Below are 17,823 nucleotides of genomic sequence, written 5' to 3'. Positions count from 1 at the left end.
AACATTCATAAATGTGAGAAAAGACAAAAAATATTATAATATCATGACGTCTATCGCTTAAATTATTACACTTCAATGCTTGCATATTGATTTGAAGCAAAATTAAAACAACCCGTGTCAGTACGTATTTCAAAAACCTTCATATTTTTTCCTGTTCAGAAAGATATTCATCATCTGACAATAATAAATGAGATAATAAATAAGACGAAAGTTGTTCACAATGAATTATACATCATGAAAAATCTTACGCTTATCTTAGCTGGAGTAATGTAGCCCTCTCCGAGTTGTTTTTCTATTCTGACGTTTTCTTCGACTACCCCCCCCCCCCCGCGCTTGTTATCGCGAAATCTACTGAACAAACGAAACAATGACAATCGGCGCGTACTTTACTCGAGCCATTCTGACAAAGAAAGGAAATCCATATGGTTGAAGAAAAATTTACACTATTGTTTGATTTTTAAGGAAGATACACTACATAATGATAATAATAATAATAATAATGTTATTCAATAATGTTTGACTGTTAACTTGATATCAAATTCATACCTTTTCAATACCGACAAAATCGCTTTCTACTCCACACTCGTCCATTAATGTAAATAATACGGTGCCTTATATGGACATCTACAAATAATATCACAACCGGAAGTGTCGTTAAACATTGTGCATCTTATGAATCGAGAAATTGGAATACATCGGCATGGTTAAAAACAGAAGAGTCTCACAAATCTTAAGTTGCAGGTTGTAAATTCATCTATTGACTAAGAAACATATCATCATTTTGTTTACATGTACGTAAAGAAAGCCAGCAAATGTTTAGAATTATCGTAAATGTTGCGGGAGTAATTTACTCCCATCTCTGCACAATTATGGAGATCGTAAGGAGTTACAGCCCTCTCCAAAAACATTTTTAAACATAATTATTTCTTTACATGCCTTAAGAATTTTTGTGACTCATACAATCCTATTGTATTGCTTTATTAACTGGGAGCACTAACACAATAACAATGCTTTTATTTTCCTGAATAGTTACATCAGTAAGATTGTCGTCACCTTTAGAATCTGCTCAGGTTGATGAGCTACGTCATTAATATCTGAAACGGAAGCAAAGCGTTATTACGTAACTCATATTTCTCTAAGTTTCTGTTAGATAGACATTACCATTATCATCCGTGTACTGAATGGGAGGTAACTCCCTCTTAGGTTTGGCATGGAAATGTTATATATCTTCAAGACTTTTCCAATTCAGATTATCATTATTCATACCAGCATCATTAAAATATGTTTCTATGTTTTCATAATAGTTTGAAATAGCATATACAATGTGTCTGGTGTGTCCAGGGAACCGTGTTTGCCCAACTCTCTGATTTGTGTTGCTTGTGGGAGTTATGAGAAAGATCACTGTTCGTTATTTTCACCTATTGGTAACCTTATCTCTGAATTTCCTGAAAATTTCACATTCTCATTTTGTCGCTGGAACCAATGCCATATGTATTTTCGTAATTGAACCCACCCAGGGTTTGTCGTCAGGCCTTATTGTAATATGTTTAGGTATCCTTTCTTTAAATGACATGAACTCTTGAGTAAAATTGTCTGTTGTTGCGTCAATACTTTCAAACACAGATAATTTTGTTTCCCAATTGACATTTAGCATCAGATTGTTAAATTTATCGAAATATTCATTCCTATAGACCACGTTTTGTATACGTAAGTTGTCTTGTGGTCACTATGCAATGAATCAAACCTTATGTTCTTGAATCGTGTACTATTAAATGTTGAGTTAACTCATACCAGAATTGGTCGATAAGTGTTCTGGTTTTCATAAGGATTTTTGTCAGTTAACACGGTATAATTTCAGCCCAATATTTGAATATCCATTACAGATTGATATTTTCCATTTAGAGGATAAATGGATCGTGGACTTATTACTAATGAAGATGACGCGTTTGTAGCATAGATATTTTTCAGCGAGATTGTACTCTTTGTATGATGAGATATATTCATTTTTGTGTTTTATTCAGCATCACTGAAGAGATGTTATTTGTCGAAATGCGTATCTGGTGCATCAAACTTGGTACCGTATAAGTTTTACATTGTTTCAGGTTCTCCTATTATTCTCACATCTTCCAATACCACAAATAAAGGTTTTGAAATTGGAGATGAACTGAATCTGACGGTGAAGTTTATGGCAAATCCAAGTCCAAATGCATCATGGACATTCGTCCCACTGAAGGGAGATATGACCAAATGTGTTCCAAAAAATATTACAGCGGCCGGAAAGGGGTTTACAAGTATCAGTGTCAGTAATATGAATGTAAATGATTTCGGATCCTACCAGCTTACATTGAGTAATAGATTTGGAAGATATGATAAAGAATTCAACATTCGAGGTATGGGTAAATGTTTACTATGGCATGTCAAACGTTGCAATATTTGATCTTTTCCATTTGTATTGTATAATTTTCCATTTGTATTTCATATTTTCCATTTGAATTGTATAATTTTTCATTTGCATTGTATAATTTCCATTTGTATTGTGTAATTTTCCATTTGTATTCTATATTTTCCATTTGTATTGTATAATTTTTCATTTGTATTTTATCCAGGGAATGTTTATTTTGATTTGTTACGAAGGATTTCATTAGTTAACGTTGCTTTGAGAATTGTTCACTGATGTACCACAAATATAGACGTGCTTAGCACACAGGGTCGTAGCAATGACGGTTCTTTATCGTACCAACGCCTGCAGCGACACGGAATATCTGTTTTTAAGGCCATTACGGAAAGATCCGTGATTCTCACTTTTGAATGCCGAGTGTTTGGCAAAGGAGCAGTCACTGCCTTTGTTTATGTCTTAGGTTTGATGCGGCAATGACAATAACGGTTCTCGAACTCACGACCTCCCGCCCACAAACCAAGCAGGACTAGTTATTTTTAAAAATACGTAGCTAGCCCTAGTAATGGCAAATCCCCCCCCCCCCTGATAATTTTTTTTAATACAACTGTCCAGAAAAGCATGCACATTTTTATTTAGTCAGAATTCAGTTGATTCGGGGGACTTAATTCGGCCCTTGGGTCACCACCAATTCAGCAATTGTTAACATCGAGTTTGGTTTCTTACAACTATTCGATGGATTAATCTTATTAATAAGTTATCGTTTTTCGAATTTGGTAATGCGCGAGATGTTGAAGAAGTCATTTCGCAGGAATGTACCGTATTTGCCAAGTGCAATGGCGTAACACCCCAACACCCCCAATTAATGTATCGCTTTTATGCGTCTAATGTGATCAGTATATTCAAACTAGTCTCTTATTTAACCACTGCCTGATCTACATAATTCTGAATGAAAGGATGCAGTAAACTGCTGGATGTCTGGGGACTGTCTTAAGATCCCTAGTGAGTCCAGTGCAAAGCCTTGGTGGAGGGGGGGGTTGCAGGGGGAGGGCGATGTCCCCTGAAACAAGTGCGTTCTGACAAAATAAAACGTACCTGCATTGCTTTTCATTTCTATACAAAATATCATATTTGTGAAGGGAGGGAGGGGGGGTCTCCCGGCGCAAGATTCGTCATTGCTAGCTACATGTATGTTCAACTAGTCCTTATATGGAACCGATCGTGGTAGTTTAGTGATATACCCTTTGGTTCGAATTCGTAACCGTGAAGTCGCATGTTCGAGTTCTACTCGTGTCATGGCTGCATCAAACCTAAGACGTAAATATAGTTAAAACTTTGCCATACGCATTGCTATTTAAAAGTAAGAATCACGGATCTTTCGGATAATGTGACCTTAAAAGCAGAAATCCCCACGAAAACTCTGGGTAGAGATTGCTACAGCTGGTGACAGCTAAATATAAGTGGGACCTAAACTAATGAAATCCTTCGTAACAAATCAAAATAAACAATTCCTCGAATGCAATACAAATGAAAGATTTTGCAATGCAAATGGAAATTATACAATGCAAACGAAAAAATTATACAATACAAATGAAAAATATAGAATACAAATGGAAAATTATACATTACAAATGGAAAATATAGAATACAAATGCAAATTGTACAATGAAAATGAAAAATTATACAATGCAAATGGAAAATATAGATTACAAATGGAAAAGATCAAATATTGCAACGTTTGACATGCCATAGTTTACGCATGAAAACATTTCATTATTGAATTTAGTTTTGTATCAAAACTAGACGAATATATTCGTTAAAGGTGTTTTTCATATACAGTGTTGTATATGAAAATTTAAAACAAAATATTCTTTTTCATCAGTCATTTGATTCGCACTACATTGTGGAACGCACACATCTAGACGTAGATCACTCTAGTGACAATGTAAATCATATCCGTTTCCTATATCAGTTTTTTTTTCAGTTCTCAAAGATTTAGTCTTAAACAGGGAAATACATATGTTGATATGTTTCATGTCTTTAAGAAATTGTACAGGTCCGCCTCAACCACCTACTGAACTGACAGTGGACTGTTCAAACACTGCACTGATCCAATGGAAGCCTGGATTTGACGGAGGAAGCGATCAGAGGTTTTTTATTGAATACACAACCAATGTATCGTCAGCATGGCTCTCCCACAATATACATCCGGTGACAGCAGACGATGCCAGCTATTTATCTACAGAAATCAATTTCCTTCAACCTTATGTTCCTTATTTTTTCCGAATCGTTACGGAAAACCGTTTTGGAAGTAGGAGGTCGGAAAAAACTGTAAGCTGTACAATGCAAAGTATGTCAAAATCACCAAGTTAAAAGTTTTTAGAATTATTTATTTTCTTCAAATGAAATTTTGATGCATTTTTTTCTTTCATGTATATTTTTCAAATTCACAAAAAATCAAAACTTGTACATCTTTTGAATACCTTAATGTCCGCTCATGTGTTATAACGTTTTTTCAATTGATATTTTCGTAGGTGATTCCACCATGTATGATCGGAGCACTGACCAGGATGACGTAATTGACCAGATTGTGACATCTTCCTTATCCAGTGCTAAGACGACGAATAGAAGGAGTATTATAAGAAAGGAGGAAATCTTGACACTGAGAGCCGAGAGAGAAAAGTACGATCAGGAAACAAAGAAGCTGAAAGAGGAGGCGGAATATTATAAATTCAAAACAATGTATCTAAAAATGAAAATGTCACAGGTAAACAAAGAAAATGAGAGAGGAGGCGGGATATTATAGAATCAAAACAATGCGTTTGAAAATGAGAATTTCGCAGTTAACAAAGATTTCAAACAATAGATAAAATACGTTATGAGATTGATCACTGTTCGTTATCGTCGCCTTCCATCTGTGCCACGGCCAGGAATTAGTGATTTAACATAGTGCTTGTGACTTAACCCTTTTAAAATTATCAAACCAACAACATCCATCCGACCTACTTTTTATTCAATTTTAATTACACATTAGATTACAATCTAATTCACATAACTCGTTCAAAGTAATAAGGACATTACAATTCATAGTCTCTCTGCACTCAATTACTAACTCTCATCACTTGACTAGTATTGCATTACATTATTGTTTGTAATAATGCATCAAATGAACTACAGTAATCCCCTCACTTCTATAATTGAACTTCACCTTGCGAATTGTTTAACGTACAATAATGAATTGATTGCAATGACAACTGTAATAGAAGTTACATATGTCTACAAGGAGTTTGATGATGACATTTACTGTGTTTGAACACAACTTGTGAAGAGCATATGTAACGATTCTTAGTGAATATCTGTAACAATTCTTAGTGTTTGTTGTATTGACTTTTAGACGGTGTCTGTAATATTCTGGACTGTTGATTTGAGAATATTCAAGATCTAAAAGAATAGCGCTAGAGATAAACCAGTGTGCGGAAATTGGTGCAACTTGGAAATGTTCAAAATCAAAACGAACGTCTATATTAGGAAAAGAATAAGCATTCTTAACCTCTGCTAAAATTAATTTACACAACTTAAACGTCAACATACGTCTACATTTTAAATAAGTTATACAATAACGGAAATCTGAGGACAAAATGACGGCAAGCTCTTTTACATGTTTCTGGTAGAGTTATGCTTAGCGCGTTCGCTTTCCGGAAGGTCAGGGTCGGATATTGGCGGCACGTCAAGTTTAAGACTTTTAACATAAGTATTTCATAATTCTAATTCAAATGTATTGTAAGGCAAAACCTGAATATCATAGAAGATCTTTCAGCGTTTCATGAAGCACTTTGTGCAATGCCTTGAGCGAAGATATCAGACACTCAACAAGTGTAGTGTGTTTTCAGAGAATTATCTTAGAGATCAACACCATACTTTATAAGCTTTATTTTGACCTATTTATCTTACATTAAATTATTTCTTATGTTTAGATGTACTCTACTTCTTTTAATCTGTATTTATTTTACTAATATATGTCTGTATGTATGCAGGACCATATTGAAAACTTGTGTTATCGCTAAATACGTAATATTATATGAATAAAGGCCTTATTATTATCATCATTATTATGTAGTGTTTTTCTTCCTTCACAAAACCTTATCATTAGAGTGCCACAGGCTGTACGGATATATATTTGAAAACAGATGTCCCTTGTAAGGGTATACGTTGGCACGATACAGAACCCTCTCCACTGCGACCCTGAGCGCAATACATAGGTCAATATTTGTAAAGGTAGACGTCGGCACGATACAGAACCCTCTACACTGCGACCCTGAGCGCAATACATAGGTCAATATTTGTAAAGGTACACGTTGGCACGATACAGAACCCTCTCCACTGCGACCCTGAGCGCAATACATAGGTCAATATTTGTAAAGGTACACGTTGGCACGATACAGAACCCTCTACACTGCGGCCCTGAGCGCAATACATAGGTCAATATTTGTAAAGGTACACGTTGGCACGATACAGAACCCTCTCCACTGCGACCCTGAGCGCAATACATAGGTCAATATTTGTAAAGGTACACGTTGGCACGATACAGAACCCTCTACACTGCGACCCTGAGCGCAATACATAGGTCAATATTTGTAAAGGTAGACGTTGGCACGATACAGAACCCTCTCCACTGCGACCCTGAGCGCAATACATAGGTCAATATTTGTAAAGGTAGACGTCGGCACGATACAGAACCCTCTCCACTGCGGCCCTGAGCGCAATACATAGGTCAATATTTGTAAAGGTAGACGTCGGCACGATACAGAACCCTCTCCACTGCGACCCTGAGCGCAATACATAGGTCAATATTTGTAAAGGTAGACGTCGGCACGATACAGAACCCTCTCCACTGCGACCCTGAGCGCAATACATAGGTCAATATTTGTAAAGGTAGACGTCGGCACGATACAGAACCCTCTCCACTGCGACCCTGAGCGCAATACATAGGTCAATATTTGTAAAGGTAGACGTCGGCACGATACAGAACCCTCTCCACTGCGACTCTGAGCGCAATATATAGTTCAATATTTGTGAAACTCTGTGGTCACTTGTTGTGTCACTAAATGAGTGAACAATTTTCGATTGTGATAAAACACAATATGCAATAAGCTGTGAAGGAAAAACTTCAAACGTATTGTACCACAGCATATGCTAGAAGTTGTATAAATCAAATATTGATTTTAAATAATATAGCGAGAGAACAGAAAAGCATCTCAAATCAAGTTCGTGTTTGCCCAACTCTTTGTGTTTTTATTTTATTTTATCTTATTGTTTTTTTAATTTTTTTTTTGTTGATTTCCTTGTGGAATATATGAGATTGAACACTGTTCGTTATCGTCGATTTTCATCAACATCAAAACTGAAAAGAAATATAATTCTAAGATACCTAACTATTTACAAAAACACATTTACATAAAATGTTGTCTAGAAAACGAACATTTTGAATCGTAATACCCACCAGCGCATACAGGTAGCCATGCAAATACCCAAGAATGTAGCTATGAAAGCGAATATGAAATTGGTTATTACGAGTAATTGTTAACATGGGTCGCTGGCTAAACCACTAAACTATGGAGCGCCAAATATAAATAAACTCAAATAAGTTAAGATGTCTTTAACAATATGAAGATATCATCAATTCGTTTGATGCGCGCAATAATTCAATTAATAATCTCATCAAGTAATTGATGATATTTTCAATTCCGAATCCTTGGGCGGAATTGATGATAGCTTTGATTAATATGCTGAATGGATTCGCATTATAATTGAATTGTTGCTCTGATCAAATGAATTTATGAAATCAACAATTGAATTGATGCGCGCTACCAATCAATTGAAGAGAGCAATGGTTCAATTAATTCGCTCATCAATTCACTTATTGCTGTACTCAATTGAATCGTAGCACACATAAATCAAATTGATCTTCCCAATAATTGAATCATTGTTGTCTTCAATTGAATTAAGGATATCATAAATTCAATTGATACACGCAATAATTCTTTTAGAGAGAGTACTTTTATATATAGAAATGTCTCCAATTCAACATATCCACAATTTAATTAATGATCACTTTAATCGAATTGTTGCCCTCTTTAAAAGAACAAATGCGCGCATTAATTCCTTATACACAAAAGCATTGTAAATAAGTAAATATATCTGCAACTAAATTAACAAGATAATTAAACCATTTATACCTAGCTCGAAATACAATTTCGCAAGCAGTAATTTCACCATACCAATGCGCACATTAATATAACTTTTTACAGCAATAATTGATTTAAGAGCAATCCTCTGTAAAGACTAAAATATTGCGGCACGCACTGAAAATTTTCCACTATAAATGTCATAATTTAATTGAAATCCATGAACTCTTTTAAATAATATTGTTACACTTATTCTGAAAAGTGACTCGTTTCCATACTAACGAGCCATTTATATAGACTCCCCCCCCCCCCACCCCCAAGGAAAATTGGAGTTTTGGGAAATGTTTACTTCAATAAAGGGTGAAGATAACGAACAGTGATCAATCTCATATATCCCATAAGCAACACAAAATGGATAGTTTGGTAAACACAGACCCCTGGACACATCAGAGATGGGATCAGGTGCCTAGGAGGAGTAAGCATCCCCTGTCGACCGGTCACACTGCCATGGACCCCCTATATCTTAATCAGGTAAACTTAATCTAAATTTAAAATATCACCAATATTTGACAAGGAATGTTCTGCTATATGTTGTGACAAAGTGGAAACAATTTTTATCAATATGTAGATTTATCTAAACATGGCATCAGTATTGTAACACAGCTCATAATTCAGGTTCAAATGACCAAAATCTAGCAGTTTTAATGTGTACTTTGACCAGCTCCTTAGCAAAATCCCAGCGATAATAAAGGTAATAAATTTAAATTTAAGAAGAAGGTAAATAAGTGATATAATAATGCAGAAAAAGATTAGTGAGCAAATAAAATTTCATAATAGAAATTTGGTATGGAAAATATGAATTTGTCGAATTTTGCACATTGACTTATTTCACTTGGCAGAATGTGGGAGATAATAAGTAGTTGAAAGAAATGCAGAGAATATGTGTTTTGATGGTATTTTGACCTTCTTTGACCATTACTTTATATTTATTTGGATGTATTCCAGTGTGAAGGTATAAATTTTACATTACAAGCCCTGGGTGGAGGCCTCTTCTGGTGAACTGTTAGTCCCTGAGGGTCTCTACAGCCGAGTAGCTAAGTACGTCGTTACTAGCTTGAAAATACGGATGTATATTTAATTGCTGTGATAAAATTTAGAAATTCATTTCAAAATTAAGGATTATCTCCCTCATGCATAGCTCTGATCCTTAGACGAATTTGGCTTCAGTCTTTGGCACTATGTTTTTCCTTTTAGTTCTTACAAGTTTATTGTTATTTCGGATTTCCAAACTTTTGGCTTGAACATCACTGAAGAAATATTGTTTGTCGAAACCGTATAAGTTTTACATATACAACTTATCTTAAGAATATTACAATCCTCCCCCTTCTTTTATACCCCCTTCTGTCTCAAAACTATTATCTCTTAATTTAAAAAAACATTTAGTATATTTTCACCCTGGCTCAGTGAAATAACATGAATTTTCCTTGCATTACGATACTCACTAGTTTACTAAGAAACGGGTGTGTCATTGTAAGGTAATGCTACATCATCAAGGTATCAAACTACTAGCAGTACTTACGTAAACGTGTGTTCTTCAACTGGCGTGAAAACACTTTTTTCGTAGTAGCAATGTGTTGATGAATAAGCATATCGGTTGTATATCTGACTGCTCTATTTAACATTAACAATGCTAATTTCATCTACTTTTCAATTTTTAAGATTAAGATAAATCTTACATATTTTAATAGTGTCTCAAATATTTCTATATCACGTACATTAAGAAATTGTTCATGTGATATGAAAAGGAAACTTTCTCTCTCAACTCCTCCATCTCTTTATCTCATGTTATAATGACAGTGATGATAATTTTGAAATAAGAAACGATGTGTGTAAATGAATTTAATGACCACATGTCTTTATAGTTTGTGATGAATTTCATTAAATTTTGAAACATTGTGCATTTCTTTTGTATAGATAGGATCCATGAAAGCTCTGTTGGAAGAAAAGAGATTGTAGAAAATTTATCGAATTCAAGTGACAACAATGATGAGGTACATGTATTCCTTGAAATGTTCGGTGCATCTGTATAATATGTGTACAGTTATTCCATAAAGTGCTGTTCCACGTACGAATCATGCAAAGGATGGCACACAGACCGTCAGGGATGAGCTGATATTTACAATACTTTACCCCTATATATACAAACTTTATATTTGATATCATTTTTTTCATATGACACATTGTGCTCCTTTGTTAGCTGACCTGCTTTTATATTCATATGAAGCAGAATTTATTCAAAAACTTCTACGTGAGAAGAAAAAATCTCTCGCTGTGACCTTCAATTCGACTTTTAGATATATCGATGACGTTTTGTCTATTAACAATGATAGCTTTCATTCATATGTCGATTTGATATATCCCTGTGAGCTCGTCCACTTCTGCTTCATACTTAGATATTTTATTGAAAGTAGACATTAACGGCAAACTGACAACTCAACTGTATGACAAACGGGATGATTTCAGCTTCTCCATCGTCAATTTCCCACATTTATGTAGCAATATTCCATTATCACCTGCATATGGTGTTTATATATCTCAACTGATTCGATATGCAAGAGCTTGTTCTGGGTATTTTCAATTTTCAAATCGAGGTAAGATACTGACAAACAAGTTGATGGTACAGGGATTTCAACAGTCTCGATTGAAGTCAGCATTTCACAAATTCTATGGTCGTTATAACGATTTAGTTCGTCAATACAACCTCGCATTGGGTCAAATGCTGTCTGACATGTTTCATACCGTTTGTTAAGCCGTTCTTGGCACACTGATTTTGACTGCGGATAACTCCGTTTACCAGATCAGGATATGGGGCTCACGGCGGGTGTGACCGGTCAACAGGGAATGCTTACTCCTCCTAGGCACCTGATCCCACCTCTGGTGTGTCCAGGGGTCCGTGTTTGCTCAACTATCTATTTTGTATTGCTTGTAGGAGTTATGGGATTGATCACTGTTCGTTATCTTCACCTTGCATATCTACAGAGATATGTTACTAAAATAGACTTTACCCACATTGAACACAATAATAATATATCCATGAAATTGTTACTCACTATAGGGAAAATTATCAATTCCGTTGGACCAATAAAACTACATAACAACAAGTAAAGTCCCGTTGTCCTTTATTCATTGCCATAGTAACAATATTTCACACGTCTCCATGACAACCATCGAATTTATTTGATACGTACATGTATATGTTAATGAGAAAAGCATTCAATATTTAAAATCACTTTTCTCAAAACAGCAAACACTAACAATCATATTAGATTTTTAAATAAATAAGGCGGATTTTGTTTAATCATTTTACCTTTCTCAAAAATGTGGAAAACATTTTCCCCCAGAAATATCTTTTTGAATATATTAAGAGAAAAAATCCGGGAAAATGAAAAAAAAAACGATATTATCCAAATTAGTTTTAATATACATGTAATAGTTGTGCATTATATAATCAAATCTTTATTCTTAATTAATGATAATATCAATGATTTTTAATTTTAAAATATAAGATACCAAAATATCGTACATAATCATACGGAAAAGATAAAATAACATTTTTAATTAAGAAATTTAGATCGGGATCAAAGTTGCCATTATAACAAATCCGTTTGTTTACACCACGAGTATATAGACGATTGTTTAAGTCGTTTGTCTGCCTAATTTTGTAAGATGTAGTGAATATTTCCTCTTGTAATTAAAGATGTGTGATTTATCAACACTAACGGTCGATTGCACTTGATACACAACACCTCGTAAACAAGATATGGCCCATTATTTCTTTCTTAGGCCTACACAATAGACCAGGGGCTCCGTTTCAGGAGGCTTTGTACATGGATCTGTCATGTGTAGAGAAAAAAAAGCTTTTCTTCCCGGAGAAAAAATATTTATCAACACCTCTACCCCCTCTAAAGATTTTTTTTCTATGTATGCTCATGTGAGTTAAGGTAACTCACTACACTAAAGTTTACACTCTTTATGACACTACGTCACAAGATGGCGATTTAAATGTTTTGTGAAATTACTTTTATTGGTCGATTTGTTTCTCTAATATCGTAGCACAGTGGTTAAAGCATTGGCCTGGCGAACTGCAGATTTCGAGGTCAAATCCACCTGTCTTGTTCATGTGTGTTGAAATGATTTTTTTTTTTTTTTTTTTTTTTTGGAAAATCATGATTTTATTCAAATTTGCATATTTTCTGCCTTTCTGGCACATATACTTATTATATATCATCATATCTTTTATGATTAAATCAATGCGTACTGATTTAAGAAACTATTTCGGGATGTAGTGAGACACCTTAAGGTAGTTCCAAACACTTGTGAAATCTGTTTTCACCTATAAATAAGTATTTTGTTAAATTAAGTTAATTAATGAAATCTCCATAATACAAATGTTCAATGATGTTCTGAACCAACTAATATAATCCATGGCATGTATTTGGCATATTCTGAAATAAATATGGGAGACATCAAATATATTGGAGGTCTACATCTTGAATGGGTTGATATCATCTTCTGAAATCTAATTTTTCATTAATAACAAATATCGCATAACTTTTGTTGTGTAGCTAGTATACATCTAATATTTAGATACATGTATGAATAGCCCATTGTCTAAATGTACAATAAAGGTCAAGGTCATTATTAAGTAATACAAACATGCATAGTTTAAAGGAATATTTTGCAACATTTTTCAGTTTATCTAAAATAAAATATTTGCTGTTTCTAGTGTTAAAGATGTAAATTTGTAGTGGATATGGTTTTCATAAAGGTTGTCAAAATAATACGGGGATAGCAAATACTCATGTCAGTAATATTTGTCCCGAAAAGATTGAAGACTTGAGATACTTTGTAGGAACCTGTCCATGTCTCAAAAAATACAGTGGCCGTTTTTTTTTTTTTTCAAATCACAGTAACAAGCAAAACAAAGAAATCAGTTTAAAATATAGATCTATTATTTTGAATATTTATAAGCAATTTGCAAATTGAATAACACGTCAATAATGAATAAACACAAAACATAATGAATAAAATTTACAAAGCGTCTTATATAAAACAAGTTATTCTAAGGCGTTTACATGGGTAGAGATTAGGAATGCAACAATAAAACACAATTAAATGCAATTAAATGACAGTATGACATAAAATCTTACATCTGTAAAATTAACAAAATAAAACGTTATTATTAAGATTGATAGCTAAAGCTGGGTTTTTTTTTCAAATTCAATACCAGTCAATATATTGGAACATGCACAATGGTGCTTTTTTCCTTCACTCATTTCTTTTGTATACCGTCTCACTTAAAATATAAATAAACAGTATGTTTGTAAATCAATTATATTCAATAAGACATTAACAGCAAACTGACAACTCAACTGTATGACAAACGGGATGATTTCAGCTTCTCCATCGTCAACTTCCCATATTTATGTAGCAATATTCCAATATCATCTACATATGGTGTTTCTATATCTCAATTAATTCGATACGCAAGATCTTGTTTTGTGTATAGTCAGTTTTTAAATCGAGGCAAGCTACTGACAAACAACTTGATGGTACAGGGGCATCTACAATCTCGATTAAAGTCAGCATTTTGCAAATTCTGTGGTCGCTATAACGATCAATTTCGTCAATACAACCTATCATTGAGTCAAATGCTGTCTTACGTGTTTCATACCGATTGTTGGACCGCTCTTGGCACGCTGATTTTGACTACGGATAACTATGTTTACCTGATCATGATATAAGGCTCACGGTGGGTGTGACCGGTCGATAGGGGATGCTTACTCCTCTTAGGCACCTGATTCCACATCTGGTGTGTTCAGGAGTCCGCGTTTGCCCGACTATCTATTTTGTATTGCTTATAGGAGTTATGAGATTGATCGTTGTTCGTTATCTTCACCTTCCATTGATAATTTAAGATTTATCTTCAAATATGTATAAGTGTCATTTCGTATCAGTGTTGTTCTTTTGGGTAATCCCATTTAATGTTGCCGACAATTTGTATGAATTAGTACACGGTAAAAAAAAATGTTATATGTCGTGTAAATTATACCGAGAGATGCAAAATCAAAATAAACAGATTTTCATAGAATATACACCCAAACATTTTTTCCCTAAACGTATGACCCATTTTCGTAGCATTGGGTGTGCCGCGGAAATTCGATATTGCATGATTCTTACGTGGAATAGCACTTAAATATATCTTCAATTTTATGAAATGTAAAGATATCGAACAGTGATCTCCTTTAAGGACTACAACATTAGGAATTGGGGAAACACGAACCCCAGCACACACCAGAAGTGTAAACATTCCCTGACGACCGGTCACACCCACTATAAGCCATATATCATAATCATATTATAAGTATACAATTCTATGTCACTTGGATTCAATCCATCAATTATTGACAAAATAGCAATGTGTAGAGTCTACACAAGACAGATACACTCCGGAATAACATGGTCAGAAAAAAATGTCTTGATCCATGGTCCAGGTGAGTTAAAACGTGGACATACCAGTGGTGGGTGGTGGTGGTCCAGATCACTATCAACCCCACCCCTCTGTTTCCGTGCCTACTAATAGCAGACATGTATTCACGAAATATTTCAAATAAATATAAAGTATATTTAATTAGTACAACCGGTGTGTGGTTTTTTATTTGTCATTGGTAGTTTACTTGAACAGTTAGATACCAAGTACTGATGTTTGCAATTACTGACTTTGTATGAACAATTGAAATTAAGGAAAATCCATATACCTTCTCCGTCCCACAAGACAGCGCATTGCTTTCCATTTGCTTGGATTTTTATAATGTTGGATATAAGAATCCTTTGATAAGTCAGGGATGTGAGCATATATGACTATAACTTGTCAACCTTTATTTACTTAGCAATTCGTTTATGATTTGCAAACTAATTATAGTTGTATGAATAGGAAATCAGGTCTAACTATCGTATGTGTATAAATCATTTTTCATTATAAGTTTTGTCATACAAGCCTTTTCATTCTTTAAATCAAAACGTCACATTAGTTGTAACGAGGCAAGAAGTGTAGGTTCGGTATTTTAACATTACCTTTTTAATTTACATCTGACATGTGACTAGTCACAACACGTTTGGTATCCATGTATTATTTCGTAATCATTCATATGCAGTCTACATCTTGTCGGTATAAATCTTACAGGAAAATGTTACTTAAAACCAGGAAAGGCAACTGTAAATCTCACGTCTTATAGTAAAAGCATTTATACCATATGCAATATACATCTTCTAGGTATACATATCAAAGACAGTTTACTTAACACGACGAAACGGCTACTGTAAATATCACGTCTTATTGTAAAGTTTCTCTTTACATCATATCCAAAATTTGACAGGACATGAATCTACAACTTCTGGAGCAAATTTTCTCTCCTTCGATTGTCCGAGATGTGATGTAAAAATTTCAGTTTTGTGAAAGAGATTTAGCGAGAAAATAAATACAAAGTGTGTATTCCCTTGTACATACGTTGTTAGTCTTACATTTGACAATAGGCCATTGACGACCGAGATAAAACTAGATGACATAACTTGAAAGGGTTTCATAAATGTTTTCATTCTACATGAAGTGACACCAATTAACAGAGCTGTAGTATTGTCTCTGTGATACGTATAGGAGAGGTCAAGTGTGACTTGTTATATACATCCTTCAAACATTCACTTCCTCTTTCTACACATACTCTATAACTCTCACACAAAACCTATAATAAAAAAATATCAATCTTAAATAATTTTACCATTTCTACGAAAACGATGAATACAACAAACATTCTATTCCTTTACCTCTAGACAACCATAAACAAAATGACCTTAATTTTTCTATGAAAAGGATATTACGGACAGTGATAAATCCCACAATTTCATCTTTTATTATTATTATTATATCTCTAGACAATCCTTTTAAGTTTGTAAATCATAATGGAAATTGTAGAGACTTGGAACTACTTCAAATGCTGTAAATTTATTAATTTGTTTGATATATTTTCCTAAACAGAACACCTATTATTTAAAATATTTTAATTGATCAACCTGAAATCATGCATGAACATTTCATTTCTTCGCCAATAATTCAAAAATATAATAAATAATTCCCAATATTTTATGTTCCATCTTGGATTTTGAAGCATGATATCGGAACTTATTTGTACTCTTAGAATTGACAGTCTTCAGAGACTTTTCTTTAAAATTCTAATTTTCTTTAGAATTTCATTGTGATGAATTTTTGTTGAAATATGTTATGTTCAATCTTCTAGTATTAATCTTTTCAATAAATATATTGTATACTGTTAGACAAGGTGCATGAGTATCGATATAATGTATTGATTGATTATGCTGTTAATATTGTGTTGACACCAATGGACAAAATACATATGAAAGTACATTTGAATACAACAAAAACGGATTTTAAGTAGCTTAATAGCGAGCATAATGAACCATGTTTTTCCGTTTGTTTATTGATTTTATATTTACAGAAAGAACTGACAATACTACAAGATTGAGAATCAAAGAAAAACAAAGGCAACAAAGTGATAATATACATATTTGATATGAAGTTAGTTGTGGTGAGTACTGTTAATTGTATGTTATCGCTATAGTGTTATTTCTATTGTAACATCAGATTTATTATAAAGTTAGTGGCAATGTATCAAGTTCTATCCTAATATCAGTATTTGTTGCATTGTAACTTTTGTAGCACTGGGTCCTTGTTAAATATTTTGCACCACAATGTGAAATTTGATCTTCAAGATGTCAATTAAATTAAGATTACTATACAGCTATATTATGTTACTCATAAGAGTTGTAGGAATCCTCTGCTTATAAAATGTGCTAATTCTATAACAAGGCATTTCAGATAAGTGAAGTGCGTCTATAAACAAATATTTACTTCCTAGTTTAACACATAGTCCACAACACAGAGAGAAGATGGAGGGACGGAGAGTTATATTCCTTGTGATTTTCTCCATTCATCTAGCTGTGGTACGTGTCCAAGGTAAGAAGACGGCATGATATATTTAATCCATCATGGTTTGTAACATTCAAAGTGGGAAAAACACGTTTGATTGATTGATTGATTAAATATTGTTTAACGTCCCTCTCGAGAATATGTCACTCACATGGAGACGTCACTACTGCCGGCGAACACCT

At 33.9% G+C, this 17,823-nt stretch overlaps 1 protein-coding gene across 4 annotated transcripts in view; it reads left to right on the top strand.

Moving 5' to 3' along the window:
• The window catches only part of LOC125678225 (hemicentin-1-like), a 221,381-nt gene that overhangs the window by 132,710 nt on the left and 70,848 nt on the right, over positions 1-17,823 (top strand). The window contains exons 14-16 of one of the 4 annotated variants that reach the window (XM_048919063.2): positions 2,145-2,390; positions 4,452-4,745; positions 4,930-6,501. The exons of 1 other annotated variant lie outside the window; for it this stretch is intronic. In XM_048919063.2, the coding sequence (XP_048775020.2) occupies positions 2,145-2,390; positions 4,452-4,745; positions 4,930-5,201 (812 nt within the window). In that variant the 3' untranslated portion in view covers positions 5,202-6,501. Of the gene's footprint in view, positions 1-2,102; positions 2,391-4,440; positions 4,746-4,929; positions 6,502-17,823 lie in introns of those variants that run through there. 2 more of the 4 variants (XM_048919061.2, XM_056156188.1) reach the window with 2 other exon arrangements.

This window comes from Ostrea edulis, chromosome 2 (assembly GCF_947568905.1).
Source record: "Ostrea edulis chromosome 2, xbOstEdul1.1, whole genome shotgun sequence".
Lineage (NCBI taxonomy): Eukaryota > Metazoa > Mollusca > Bivalvia > Ostreida > Ostreidae > Ostrea > Ostrea edulis.
Note: the sequence above shows the minus strand (reverse complement) of the source record. Positions and strands in the feature narration are given on the sequence as shown.